At 47.4% G+C, this 12,652-nt stretch overlaps 1 protein-coding gene across 7 annotated transcripts in view; it reads left to right on the forward strand.

Moving 5' to 3' along the window:
* Positions 1-12,252, forward strand: part of PIK3AP1 (phosphoinositide-3-kinase adaptor protein 1) — a 1,621,635-nt gene extending 1,609,383 nt beyond the window's left edge. For 4 of the 7 annotated variants that reach the window (XM_085603661.1, XM_085603660.1, XM_085603662.1 and 1 more), the window contains exon 18: positions 9,362-12,252. In XM_085603661.1, the coding sequence (XP_085459787.1) occupies positions 9,362-9,413 (52 nt within the window). In that variant the 3' untranslated portion in view covers positions 9,414-12,252. The remainder of the gene's footprint in view (positions 1-9,361) is intronic. The other 3 variants (XM_085603665.1, XM_085603664.1, XM_085603667.1) reach the window with 1 other exon arrangement.
* Positions 12,253-12,652: the final 400 nt, after the last annotated feature.

Below are 12,652 nucleotides of genomic sequence, written 5' to 3' on the forward strand. Positions count from 1 at the left end.
AAGAACGCCCTGGTACAAAACCTTGTTGAGTGAAATGTATTAAAGAAGGCAGTACTTTGCGGAGTCGAGACGCCAAGATGCTAGCCAAGATTTTAATATCACAATTTAATAAAGAAATGGGATGATAGCTACCGCACAAAAGAGGGTCTTTGCCAGGTTTAGGTAGTACAGCTATAATTGCTTTATTAGAGAGAGGGCCCATTGATGATTCTTTATCAGCCTCAAGAAATGCAGCATGTAACGTATCAATCATACTATGACCTGCCCATCTATAAAATTCAGCAGGGAAGCCATCTTCCCCAGGAGCTTTATGATAAGGCAGAGCAGTAATAGCTTTAGAGATCTCATCTCTTGTGATTTCACCATCAAGCAGAGCTCTACCCAACTATTTTATTTTATTAAAACCGTTTCAACAACCAATTGAATTAAGTAAGCACTCCAAGTTTGTAACCGGGTATTTTTAGTGACCCTGACTGATATTTGATCACGTTCCTCCTTTTTTTAAATTCTTTACTATTCAGACCAGGTGTTGCTTGGGTGCTTTTCTTAACCAAAGCGACGCGTTTCGGTGGTATAATTAGATCACCACCTTCTTCAGGCTTAAGAAATGTATGCAATGTCTCCCACCAAATATATCAGATGAACAGTGTGCACAAGGGGGTTCATTCTCTCCCCAAAGACTGTTTTCCTTTTCAGTGTGAAAAGTGGCACTCCCGAATGTTAGTAGAGGAGCTACTTAATCCTGCTTCCCCCCAGTGACTGTCTTTCTTTGAATCAGGTATGGTGTACGGGCCCAGGATGCTGTAGAGTCTAACCATGTGATTTTCAGGGGTAGTGTGGAATCCGAGGTGCCTCAGAGGCTCGCTCTGTTGTCAGTCATTTGCCTCCAATGAGGTGCCTCCAGGAATAAATGGTTGGGGGGCAGGTTGCCTACTCTGGATAACAGTTGAGAAGCTTCTGAACTGAATTGGGGAGGTTTCAGGGGGACAAGCTCGTAATTCCAGGGCAAGGAGGTTTTCTGCCAGATCAACCCCTTTCAAGGTAAGCTCCATGCAATCAAGTGGTTGAGCTTGAGAAGTGCATTTCCGAGCCCTGATTACATTGTCTTGAATTACTGAGCGACAGCCCCTGACATGGCAAATCCAGTGAATTACTTTGTTGGTCAAGGAATCTTCACTCTCATAGCCATTCTTTGTATCAAGCTTAGGAACATTGACCATATAGATCTTCGGGACGTGTGGCAAGTGGGAGGTGCCCGGATGGATCGGCTGACGTTGGCCACTGCATGAAAGATGCTGGGCCTGGGATAAAGAGGTGGGTCTAGTGTTAATTAGAAGATCCTGCGCGTCCACTATGTTATGAGGGCCATTGTGGGGGTTAATATTAGGATTATTTAAATGCTGAGCAGTAGGAAAAGATGGGGCTTGTTTGTGAATCGGGACGGCAGGGGGAGCAGGATAGGACCATGGGCGATGGTACCCCTACCAAGGGTGGCTGCCTCGTATGTCGAATAGTGATTATGACAAGGCTGTGAGTAGGGTCCTGACACAAAATTAGCATGATGTGGGCGAGGTGAGTTGTTTTTCAATATTAATTTGACCAGAGTAGTGAGGCCTTCAATCTTGGATCTCATAGTCCCTATTTCCGATCTAAGCATGTTAATAAGTTGGTGCGTATCCTGGGGTTCCAGATTGGATGTTAATCTGATCACTGCGGTAGATGCAAGAGGAGACTGAGGTGTGTCTTCCCTGTGGTCATCAGACAGGTCCAGCAGGGGCGAAAACCTGTTTGCACAGGGGATAGTGGGTTCAAGCTTCTTGGTGTTAATACCAGGAAAGTTTTGGGAGTTAATGGGGGGGTTGGCAGACCCTCGCTGTGTCTAGTAGTGCCTCCTGATTGGGTAGGAGGGCCCCCTTGAGGGGAGATTTTTGAAACATTGCTGGGATGTTAGGTGAGCGGCTTGGTCTGGTAGTTTGGAGAGGGAGTTGGCCAGGAGTGGTGCGCACAGCTGGCTTGTCTACTAAAATGCCTTTGCACTCGCTAATAAGGGTGTCAATTCGGTCGAGAACACAGTTGTTGCCTGCATGTTTCAGTGTCTTCCTGGCCTTTTTACCTTTCTCGACCTGGCCATTGCCACCACCACCACCGTTTCCCTCCATGATTTTCCTCTTCCCCATCCCAGAGAGCCGCAAACGTGGTTTCTATCAGCAGAAATGGGCAAAAATCAAGTAACTCGTGCTCAAATCGCTTGCAAAATTCAAAACAGTATCTTGGCAGCAATCAGGTGGCGTTGATGGGCAGTCCCAAATAGGATACAGACAGTGAGGTCTCAGCTGGTCTCTGCATAGGGCCTATACATAAAAAAGACAAGGGAATGAGCACAGAAGAACAGGTGCAAGTCAACAGCGCAGTCCTGAAGCCAGATGAAAGGGGGATGGCCCTGCCCTGCCTCTCCCTGGCAAGGACGGGCCCGCCCTTGGCACGCGCGAGTCCCACGCTGCGGGGCCCTTGTGCTGCTTACATGCACCTCCGGACTCTGGAAAAGTGCTGCGGCAGCCACGAAGGCTGCTGTGGGTTATGGTCCCGTGCCCCCTCCCCTGTAAAACGGGTTCCCGCGCTGCGGGCCCAAGTGCTGCTTATATGTGCCTTCGGGTGTCAGAAAAGTTCTGCGGCGGCCGCGAAAGCTGCTGGGGGTTGTGGTCCGGTGCTCCCTCCTCTGTAAAATGGGCTCCCGTGCTGCGGGGCCCAAGTGCTGCTTATTTGCGCCTCCGGGTGCAGGAAAAGTGTTGCGGCGTCTGCGAAGGCTGCTGGGGGTTGTGGTCAGGTGCCCCCTCCTCTGTAAAACGGGCACAGCTTTTTAGCCGTAGACACATGCTCTTCTATGACTTACCTTCCAGCTCCTGTTTCTTCTCTGTCGCATACGGGGGACAGGGATGATCAACTCCTTTTGAGATCAGGGTGGCCTGTGCTTGCACAATAAGGTTATAGTGACACCAGTTGAACACAACAGTAAAAGGGACTCAGTCTCACTAAACAGTAGAAAGAAGAATATGGTTGTTGGATGGTAGACTACTGTAAACTTTGGTATTCTACTGCCCTTTTTAGGTCTTGCCTACGCAGCGTGCATGCGTTGCATAGGAGGGGACCTCTTGTAATCGACTCGCTTTTTTGGCCAAAAACTTGCACGCGTTACATTGCTTTCAATGGCAACGCGTGCACGTTTGGCGATTCTCTTGCGGGAGCGAGCTTGAAACCATCTGTTTGTAATTAACTTGCAAACAGATGGTGCCCTTGGCTCGCTCCCGCAAGGGAAACGCTTTGTGGGCCTGTTTTTATTTTTTTTTGCTTGTTAGTTTCTTTAGGCACACTTACCCCACTTTGAAATAGTTTACCTTCTCATCCTATTAACCCTAGACTTGACGGCGAGCTACTACACCGCCATTGCGTTCCGTTTTCCCGAGCACAGCTCAGAAACATCTCATTACAAAAATAACAAGACCTACAGATTGGTAATGTCGTGACATTCCATGCAGCAACTGTGGGGGGAAAATGCTGTAATGGGCTTGTGCGCAGAACGGAAGCAGGTTGACACTGGAGAAAACGTTGGACTGATAGCTGAATTGACAAAATGTGTGATCCTGGTAAATTCACTTTCCACCCTGTGTCTCAGATCCTAAATATGTCAATAAATTGGGAATACTTCCTGCGATATATAGTGCTATGTATACCCAAAACTGCAGATTTACATCATGTGTTTCAGTCTGCAGCATGCACTAAATTAACTATATTGTACACATAGCTTTAAGTCGTTTTTTAAATTAGCATTTATCTTGTTTGTACTGCGGTTTATAGCGCTGGCCCCCGGCCTGGCCCCTCAGCTGTTGGATACTCTTCTGGAAAGTTAATGCGAGTCCCTGATGCTTTCACAGCACGTCTGTTTACAGTCACAACTTCACACCTTTCTGAGGGCTACCCCGTGTTTTCGCTGATGCGGTCTAAGCCTCCTCCCCTCGAGTTGGCTCCGTCCCTTCCCTCTGTCTCCCGCCCTCATGCTGGGAAAAGACTGAACTTCCCTGGCCTCTTCCCAGGCAGCGAAGTCCAACAGCTGAGATCACCTCCCCGAGTTACTGATATGTTACATCATTTACTTACCCAGCTGGATCCCCCCGCCCTTACAGGAGCTGATTGCCACCCGCCCACGAGGAAGTGCATGGGGGAGAGCTCTGCTGTAGCCATTACCTGGGGTGCCCCCCCCCCCTTTCCAGGGGCCCAGCAGGTCCCAGGACCTCACTCTCCCTGGCAGCTCCGCAGTGCTCAGCTTCGCCTTGAAGCCAGCCAGCACCTCCACGCAGGGTTCGAGGCCGCCCTCAATCCCGTTTCAGATAGTTGTGTTTTTGTTGCTTTTCCCGCTTTCTCTGCCCTGATTTTTCTCTTTATCGCTCTGACCACTGTGTTTTCTTTTTCACTGTTTATTTTTTACCTGTTCTTGCCCCCATTCCTGCTCCGCTGTACCACAGTCTTTTTTCCGCCGTTGCCACCTGACGATAACCCTCCCCCTCCACCCGGCTCCCGCCTCCCAGCTGCTCCTCCCTCCCCCCAGCTGCTCCTCCCTCCCCCCTCCTCTACATATGCAGACCGCTGCGGGGGAGCAAGCGTGAGTCCAAGACCTCAGTCCCAGGACATCACTCTCCCCGGCAGTTCCGCGGTGCTCAGCTTCACCTTGAAGCTAGCCAGCACCTCCACGCAGGGTTCGAGGCTGCCCTCGATTCCGTTTCTGGAAGTTGTGTTTTTGTTGCTTTTCCTGCTTTCTCTACCCTGATTTTTCTCCTTATCGCTCTGACCACTGTGTTTTCTTTTTCACTGTTCTTTTTTTTTTTACCCGTTCTTGCCCCCATTCCTGCTCCGCTGTACCAGTCTTTTTCCCGCCATTGCCACCCGACGATAACCCTCCCCCTCGGCCCCGCTCCCGCCTCCCAGCTGCTCCTCCCTCCCCCTCCCCTACATATGCAGACCGCTGCACGGTCGCACCAATGGCGTGCCTAAGACAAGCCCGTCTGCGCCCGTCCGCACCTGGACCGCACCCAGCGCTAGACCCCCCGCGAACTCCACAAAGGCCCGACGCCGCTACGACGCAAACCCCCTCCACGCACTCAACGATGGCCGAAACTCCACCTGCTTCCAGGCATCCCCGAAGAGCACCCACGGACCCTTCCCCTGCCGTTGCTGCAGCTTCTCCAGCCAGCGCACACCAGCACGCCGTGCCCATCCCAACGCTGCGGGCCAAAACCATCTCAGCTACATACTGCTCAACACCTGCTCAGTCCACAAGCACGCCGTCAAACTCCTCCGCCCCGGACGTCGCCTTCTTGACGGAAACCTGGATGAACACCTCCTCAGCACCAGACATAGCCATAGCCATACCCGATGGCTACAAGATCACGCGCAGAGACTGGAACAACAACAAACCTGGAGGAGGATTCGCCATCATCCACAGGGACACCATCAGAGTCTCATCCAGCACCGAAGACGCCCTCAATATGGCCGAACACCTACACTTCCAGATCCACGTCAACAACAACACCACCCTCAGAGGAACCCTAGTCTACAGACCCCCGGGCCCCCGACCACAGTTCAGCGAATCCATCGCCGACTTCATCAGCACGCACGCCCTCGTCTCCACAGACTACATCCTCCTCGGAGAACTGAACTTCCACCTTGAGAACACCAACGACAACAACTCTACAACACTGATCGACAACCTCGCCAACCTCGGACTCAAACAACTCGTCACGACACCCACCCACTCCGCTGGACACATGCTCGACCCCATCTTCTCCATCAGCGACCATGTCACCTTCAGCTACACCACCGTACTCCACTGGACCGACCACCACTGCATCCACTTTTCTTTCGAGAAACAAACTGCAACGCATCCCACACCGCAGCTGGAAAAAGTCACCGAAGACCAGCTCACCACCGATCTCGCCCAAGACCCTCCCCCCGAGTCCTCCGACACCAACGCAGCAGCCAACAACCTCAGAGTATGGATAGACGACTGCGTCAACGCCCTCGCCCCAATCAGGAAACCCTCCAACAGACACACCAACACCAGAGCCATCTGGTTTAACAACGACCTCCAGAACTCCAAACATACCTGCAGAAAACTCGAGATGCAATGGCGCAAGGACCAGACACCAGACAACCACGCAGCCCTCATGAACGCCAGACGCAGACACCACCAGCTCATCAGATCCTTCAAGGAACGCATAGACCACAACGCACACAACAGTAAAGAGCTCTTCAACATTGTAAAAGAACTCGCCACCCCCAGCTCCAGTTCCAACGACATCCCACCGTCACAAGAACTCTGCGACTCCCTGGCTACCTTCTTCCACTGCAAGATCACAGACCGCTACAACAGTTTCGACACCCAGACGCAAACAGCAAACACCAACACCCCAGAATCTACACCCACCGAACGCACCGACCTTCTGGTCTCCTGGAACAACGTCAACGACGAAGAAACCGCCAAAATCATGAACACCACCCACTCCGGCTCACCTTCCGAACCCTGCCCCCACCACATCTTCAACAAGGCAAGCACCATCATCGCACCCCAACTTCGAAAGATCATCAACAGCTCCTTCGAGACCTCCACCTTCCCAGAGAACTGGAAAAACGCTGAAATCAACGCCCTCCTCAAGAAACCCAAGGCAGACCCTAAGGACCTCAAGAACTTCCGAGCCATCTCCCTGCTCCCATTCCCGGCTAAAGTTATTGAAAGGACCGCCAACAGACAACTGACCCTCTTCCTGGAGAAGAACAACGTATTGGACTCCTCCCAGTCCGACTTCCGCAGCGACCACTGCTCTGAGACCGCCCTCAACGCCGCCACTGACGACATCCGGACCATACTAGACAAGGGCGAGACCGCGGCCCTCAGCCTCCTAGACCTCTCGGCCACCTTCGACACCGTCTGCTACCACACCCTTCGCACACACCTCTACGACGCGGGGATCCGGGGCAAAACCCTGGACTGGATCACCTCCTTCCTCATGGGCAGAACCCAGAGAGTCCGCCTCCCCGTACCGTTCCGAAGCCACCATGATTACCGGCGGCGTACCCCAAGGATCATCCCTCAGCCCAACCCCCTTTAACACATGGCTCCGCTCGCCAACATCGTCAGACAACACCACCTCAACATCGTCTCGTATGCCGACGACACGCAGCTGATACTCTCCCTCACCAAAGACCGGCCATCGCCAAATCCAACCTCCAAGTGGGAATGAAGGCCGTCGCAGAATGGATGAAGACCAGCCGCCTGAAACTGAACTTGGATAAGACGGAGGTCCTCATTCTCGGATCCACCCCCTCCGCATGAACGACTCCTGGTGGCCTACAGCGCTGGGAGCTCCCCCGACACCCACAAACCACGCACGTAATCTGGGGTTCATCCTGGACTCGACACTCACAATGACCCAGCAAGTCAACGCCGTCTCCTCATCCTGCTTAAACACCCTCCGAATGCTCCAAAAAATCTACAGATTCATGCAAACCGAAACCAGGAAAACAGTCACCCAAGCCCTCGTCAGCAGCAGGCTAGACTACGGCAACGTACTCTACGCATGAACCACGGCTGCACTCCAGAAGAGATTCCAGCGCATACAGAACGCCTCCGTGCGCCTCGTCCTCTGACTCCCCCCGCCACAGCCACATCACCACCCACCTACGAGACCTGCATTGGCTCCCGGTCAACAAGAGGATCACCTTCAGGCTCCTCACCCACGCGCACAAAGCGCTCCACAACGCCAGACCAGCATACCTCAACGAACGACTGTCCTTCTACACTCCGAACCGCCAACTGCGCTCTGCCGACCTCGCCCTTGCCACCGTCAAACGCATCTGTCGGACAACCACCGGCGGCAGATCCTTCTCCTACCTCGCCGCAAAGCCATGGAATACCCTCCCCGCCCATCTACGAAACACCCAGGACCTGCTGACCTTCAGGAGATGCCTCAAGACATGGCTGTTCGACCAGTAGCTGCCGTCCCTCTCCCCCCCGTCCCTCTCCCCCCCGCCCTTAGCGCCTTGAGGAGACCCTCACGGGTGAGTAGCGCGCTCTACAAATGTATTGATTGATTGCGAGTCACGTGTCTCCATTATAATAACACATCCCTCTGCCTCTGTGGATGTTTCCACCTGGGTTAATATACTGCTCTGTAGCTCGTTGTGCTCCGCCCTGGCTCTGTGTGCTGGCCCCCTGGCTGTATGTGCTACTCCCTGGCTCTGTGTGCTGCCCACCCGTCACTGCCTGTTATTTTAACTACTTTGGTGCCGTCGTCAATAACCCGTGCCATCCCGTCCCCGCCCGTCGCTGCCTCTTATTTTCAGTTGAACTATGTCAACTGATGAAAGAGTTTATTCAGATTTATGCAAACTAGCTTGATTTAAAAGCTACAGTCATGGACAGAAAGTGGCATCAGTTAAAAACAGGAAATTTAATTTCGATACACGCAGTATTTTTAGTTTATAAACACACTGTTTACTTTGTTTGCCTAAGCTTGGGTTTTTAGTATGTTGTGTCTTTTGTCGTTCGGAAGCAAACCTGCTCCAATGATGGCATTATTATTTGGAACTAACCACTTATAAGGTCCAAAGGGGAGACCTATTGGCTATGCCAATGCTTGTTGGTAGAGTTGAGGACCCTAGATTCGAGGCACTGCTGAATGATGAGTGTGCGTAACAATTGGTTGTCTCAGTGTGATAGCTGATTCTCAGACCAATTTGCATTTTTCTCAGGTGGAATGTATGAGACTTAAGGGGCCCGATTCACAGAACCAACTTAAGACAAAATCCTAAACTTACTACTTTTGGAATTCACAGAAGTTAGGATTTTGTCTTAAGTTTGTCTTAAGACAAACTTAAGACAGACTTAAGACAGACTTAAGACAGACTTAAGTTTTGTCTTAAGTCTGTCTTAAGTCTGTCTTAAGTCTGTCTTAAGTTTGTCTTAAGACAAACTTAAGACAAAATCCTAACTTCTGTGAATACCAAAAGTAGTAAGTTTAGGATTTTGTCTTAAGTTAGTTCTGTGAATCGGCCCCAAGGTCTCTGCTAATGCTGACTCTTGTTGTATATGTTTCGGCAAAAGTAGTTAAAATTTGATATGCTGCCTGTGTTAATCTTTGCAATACCATATAAATCAATGAAGTGCATGTGCTAAATTTGACAACATAGCTTTTATTTATTGAGAAATCTTGTTGTTTGTGCATCAGTTTTGTAATCTCCTTTACTGTCAAATCCTTACAAATATATATTGCCTTACAATTTAAATTGTATTGTTTATTTCTTGGGTTTCTAGGCCCCAGAGCAGCAGTTTTCATCCTCCTCCAGTGCCACCAAGAGGACGCTAATATTATATTTAAAGAAATCGTCTTGGAGCATGCCTAATCTCATCTGTTGCTCATCTGTTGCTGGGCAGTCTTTCAGGAATTAAATGCAAACTCTATTGTTTCAGTAGCCATTTTGAATAAAATGTTAGTTAGACTTGAACATTTGCTTGATTTTGTTTAGTGTAGGGGTCCCCAACATTTTAGATCCCCAACCCACTTTTTTAGAACAAGAAACGTTTGCGACCCACCTGCCTAAAATGGGCATGAGGCAGGCGATTGTTGAATGTAACTAAAGCATTGTGTGGTTCATGTGGTATAGCTTTGCCATTTACAGACAGTATATTTTCGATTGAAATGGCCACTGAATTAGTACAGACATACAGTTTTACTGATAAAACTACATAGCAGGCAAATGATAATGTGTGGAAATCGACTTTCTGTGAATTTTTATCATTTGTGTCTCACCAAGTGTCTTGATTTGTTTTGATCCTATACAAAAACATGCTTAATGTTTGCTTTCCTAACTGCTGGATGCATACTGTCCATTTACAGGTATTTACATTTTGTTGTGTATTGCAAAAAACAACATTATGCATTGTCACATAATTAACTTTAGACACTCCTCTCACTGTGCAGTCAGAGAAAGAAAAATAAACACCTTTCCTCATATTAAAAGAATAAAGCAGCCTGACATTTGTCCTTTGTCTTTGAATCACCACTAAATTTGACAAGTTAAACACATCTTTATTTATTGTACTGACTTTAATGACCCACCAAACATCAGCTTTCAACCCACAGTTTGAGGAACACTCTGGAAGAGGGGCCATACATTTGTTCTTAAATTTTATAAAGAGACTTTTGGATGGTTCTTTTTAGCAGTATTTAAGCAAAAGTGGAGAAAATCATCAATTTAGAACACTACTTCCAAATACATAATAACAAAATGACAATTCAGAAAGGTTTGTTTTGATTTATTACAAAGCCAAAGATAATTTAACATAAACACACCTCAACACGAGGGTTTAGAAATACAAAGAAAACCGCATAAAGCCAAATCTACCCACCTTATTCAGACGGTGAAACATGAGCAGAACTATTAGTTCAAGAAAGAGGATCCAGATGATTAGGAAGCAAGAGTCTAAATTCCTCTACATTGAGGGTTGATGAATGAAAAGCATCAAATCTATCCCTACACTGTTGTGAGGATGGCATCCCTACATTACTGGGCAAGCAATTCGAGTCAAGAGGAAAAAGGTGACAGTCGTGGAGTCTTCCTAAGAAGTCTCTCCACCATCAAGATGGGCCAAGTAGCATAAAGCCACCATCGCAAAAGAAAGAGCTTGTTCTGAGATGCTCCCTCTCCAAAAGCAAAAAAGATGTGGGCACTTTCCCTAATTACAACAATCACTTATCCACTGGTCGTTTTCCCATAATGCACAGCTTTGCATGTATTCCGCAATGGGTGCAATCATGAGCGTACTTTTCCACAATGTTCTCCATGTACATCCATTGCAACAATTTGTCCTTGATTCCCATGCCTTCTCCCAAGTAAAACCAACGTCTTTCCTTTATCACCTTCAAGTCATACTATTGTAACTTCTTCTCTCCTTGCCTAACTGCTAAAACAAAGACATTAATTTGCCTAAAGAATACTTCTCCACCTACAATGCAAATCATGAGAAAGAACAGCTTCCACAGTGTACATGAAATTCAGAACATTAATTCTGAAGAGAGAGTTGTCAGGAGCTTGCATTTCAGGGCTACTGCTTTGGTTAACATAAGAACGTATCACTTTTAGCATTACGAATTCTCATAAATATATTACTTACGAAGTGTCATAACTATATCACATTTGAATATCACATTTACCTAATTATAGAAAGAATTGTAATTAAACACATTTAGTAGATGAGTAATGTCAAATTTCTCAACGCAGTTTCTTTATGTTAGCGTTTCTACTAGTTGCATTCATTTTCCAGGTTAACTCTTCTACCAATAGTCACTAACCTAAAATACATCATCTTTATACAATAGCACTGTTCACAATTCTAACACTTTATGTTTACACAAACAGGACTATATGCAGGTGTGTTCTACACATGATTATGATGCACCACTATAAATGAGAAAAATGCTAATGAATTTTCCATCAACTGGTTTAGTGCATTTGGATCCATTTTCACTGCTATATGGCTGCTGTTACGAGCAGTGAGCCCAAAAGCTCCCCATGGCATAGGAAAACGATTTTGTGGGTCTGCACATACAAATTCTTCTTACCCTCATTTTTATTTTTACAATTGCTTTTATATACCGTTTCATACCCCTGAGGAGGCATCTTGCCCAGGCCTCCTGAATCAGTGTTATAACCATGGGTACATTTTTGAAATACAACATTTGTTCAGTGAAGTTAGAGTAGAAATTTGCCATTTGACTCCCTTTCTCTCTCCGAATTGTATTCTATAAAGTATGCATTATTATTCATTGGATTTTATTGCTGTTTACATTTTTGTAAATCTTATCATGGTTAGAAACTTAAGCTTGACAATTTTCCATTTCCAAGTCACAGTTTGTACAACTTTCAGTTTCAACATGGTGAACAAGAAAACAGTATACCAACCCATTATGAAGAATAGTTCCATTTGACCTCCTGTCATACATTAGCAACTACTGTTAACTCTCACATGTAACCACACTATAAGCGTGGACCATGGAGCATTGAACAAAGGTGTACCTTTTAACAGTTCAATTTAAAATGTTAATTACCCACATACAGCCAAGCTGGTGCTATTCTCACTTTTCACTAAACCCCTAGCTCAAAGCCATGCATTATAAATTTTACTGAAATAAATTCTATATACTAGTTCTGAAGTTTATAAATGATGTGACTGATTGTTTGAAGTGTAAATAATAAACATTGAGCAGACAGTCAACGTCTGTATTTAACCCCTTCCATGCTCATGACGGAACGGTTCCGTCATGAGCCACGGTTGAGCTGTGCTCATGACGGAACCGTTCCGTCATGGTCCCGCCCGCGCTCGAACCCTTCAGCACCGCGGCGGAATTCGCCCAGCGCTGAAGGGGTTAAAAAATTATTGTATCGTAATGTTGAAAGACAAGAATCACGAATACTGAAATGGGGTAATTCCCTTGCGCAGTTATGTATATTTTAGGGTGTTGGTAAAACAGTTTACCATTACTTTATCAAGTTTCAACACATGAACCTGTACTTTGAAATAAACGATTTCAAATCAAATCATTTA

The sequence above is a fragment of the Triturus cristatus genome, chromosome 1_2 (genome assembly GCF_964204655.1).
Source record: "Triturus cristatus chromosome 1_2, aTriCri1.1, whole genome shotgun sequence".
Lineage (NCBI taxonomy): Eukaryota > Metazoa > Chordata > Amphibia > Caudata > Salamandridae > Triturus > Triturus cristatus.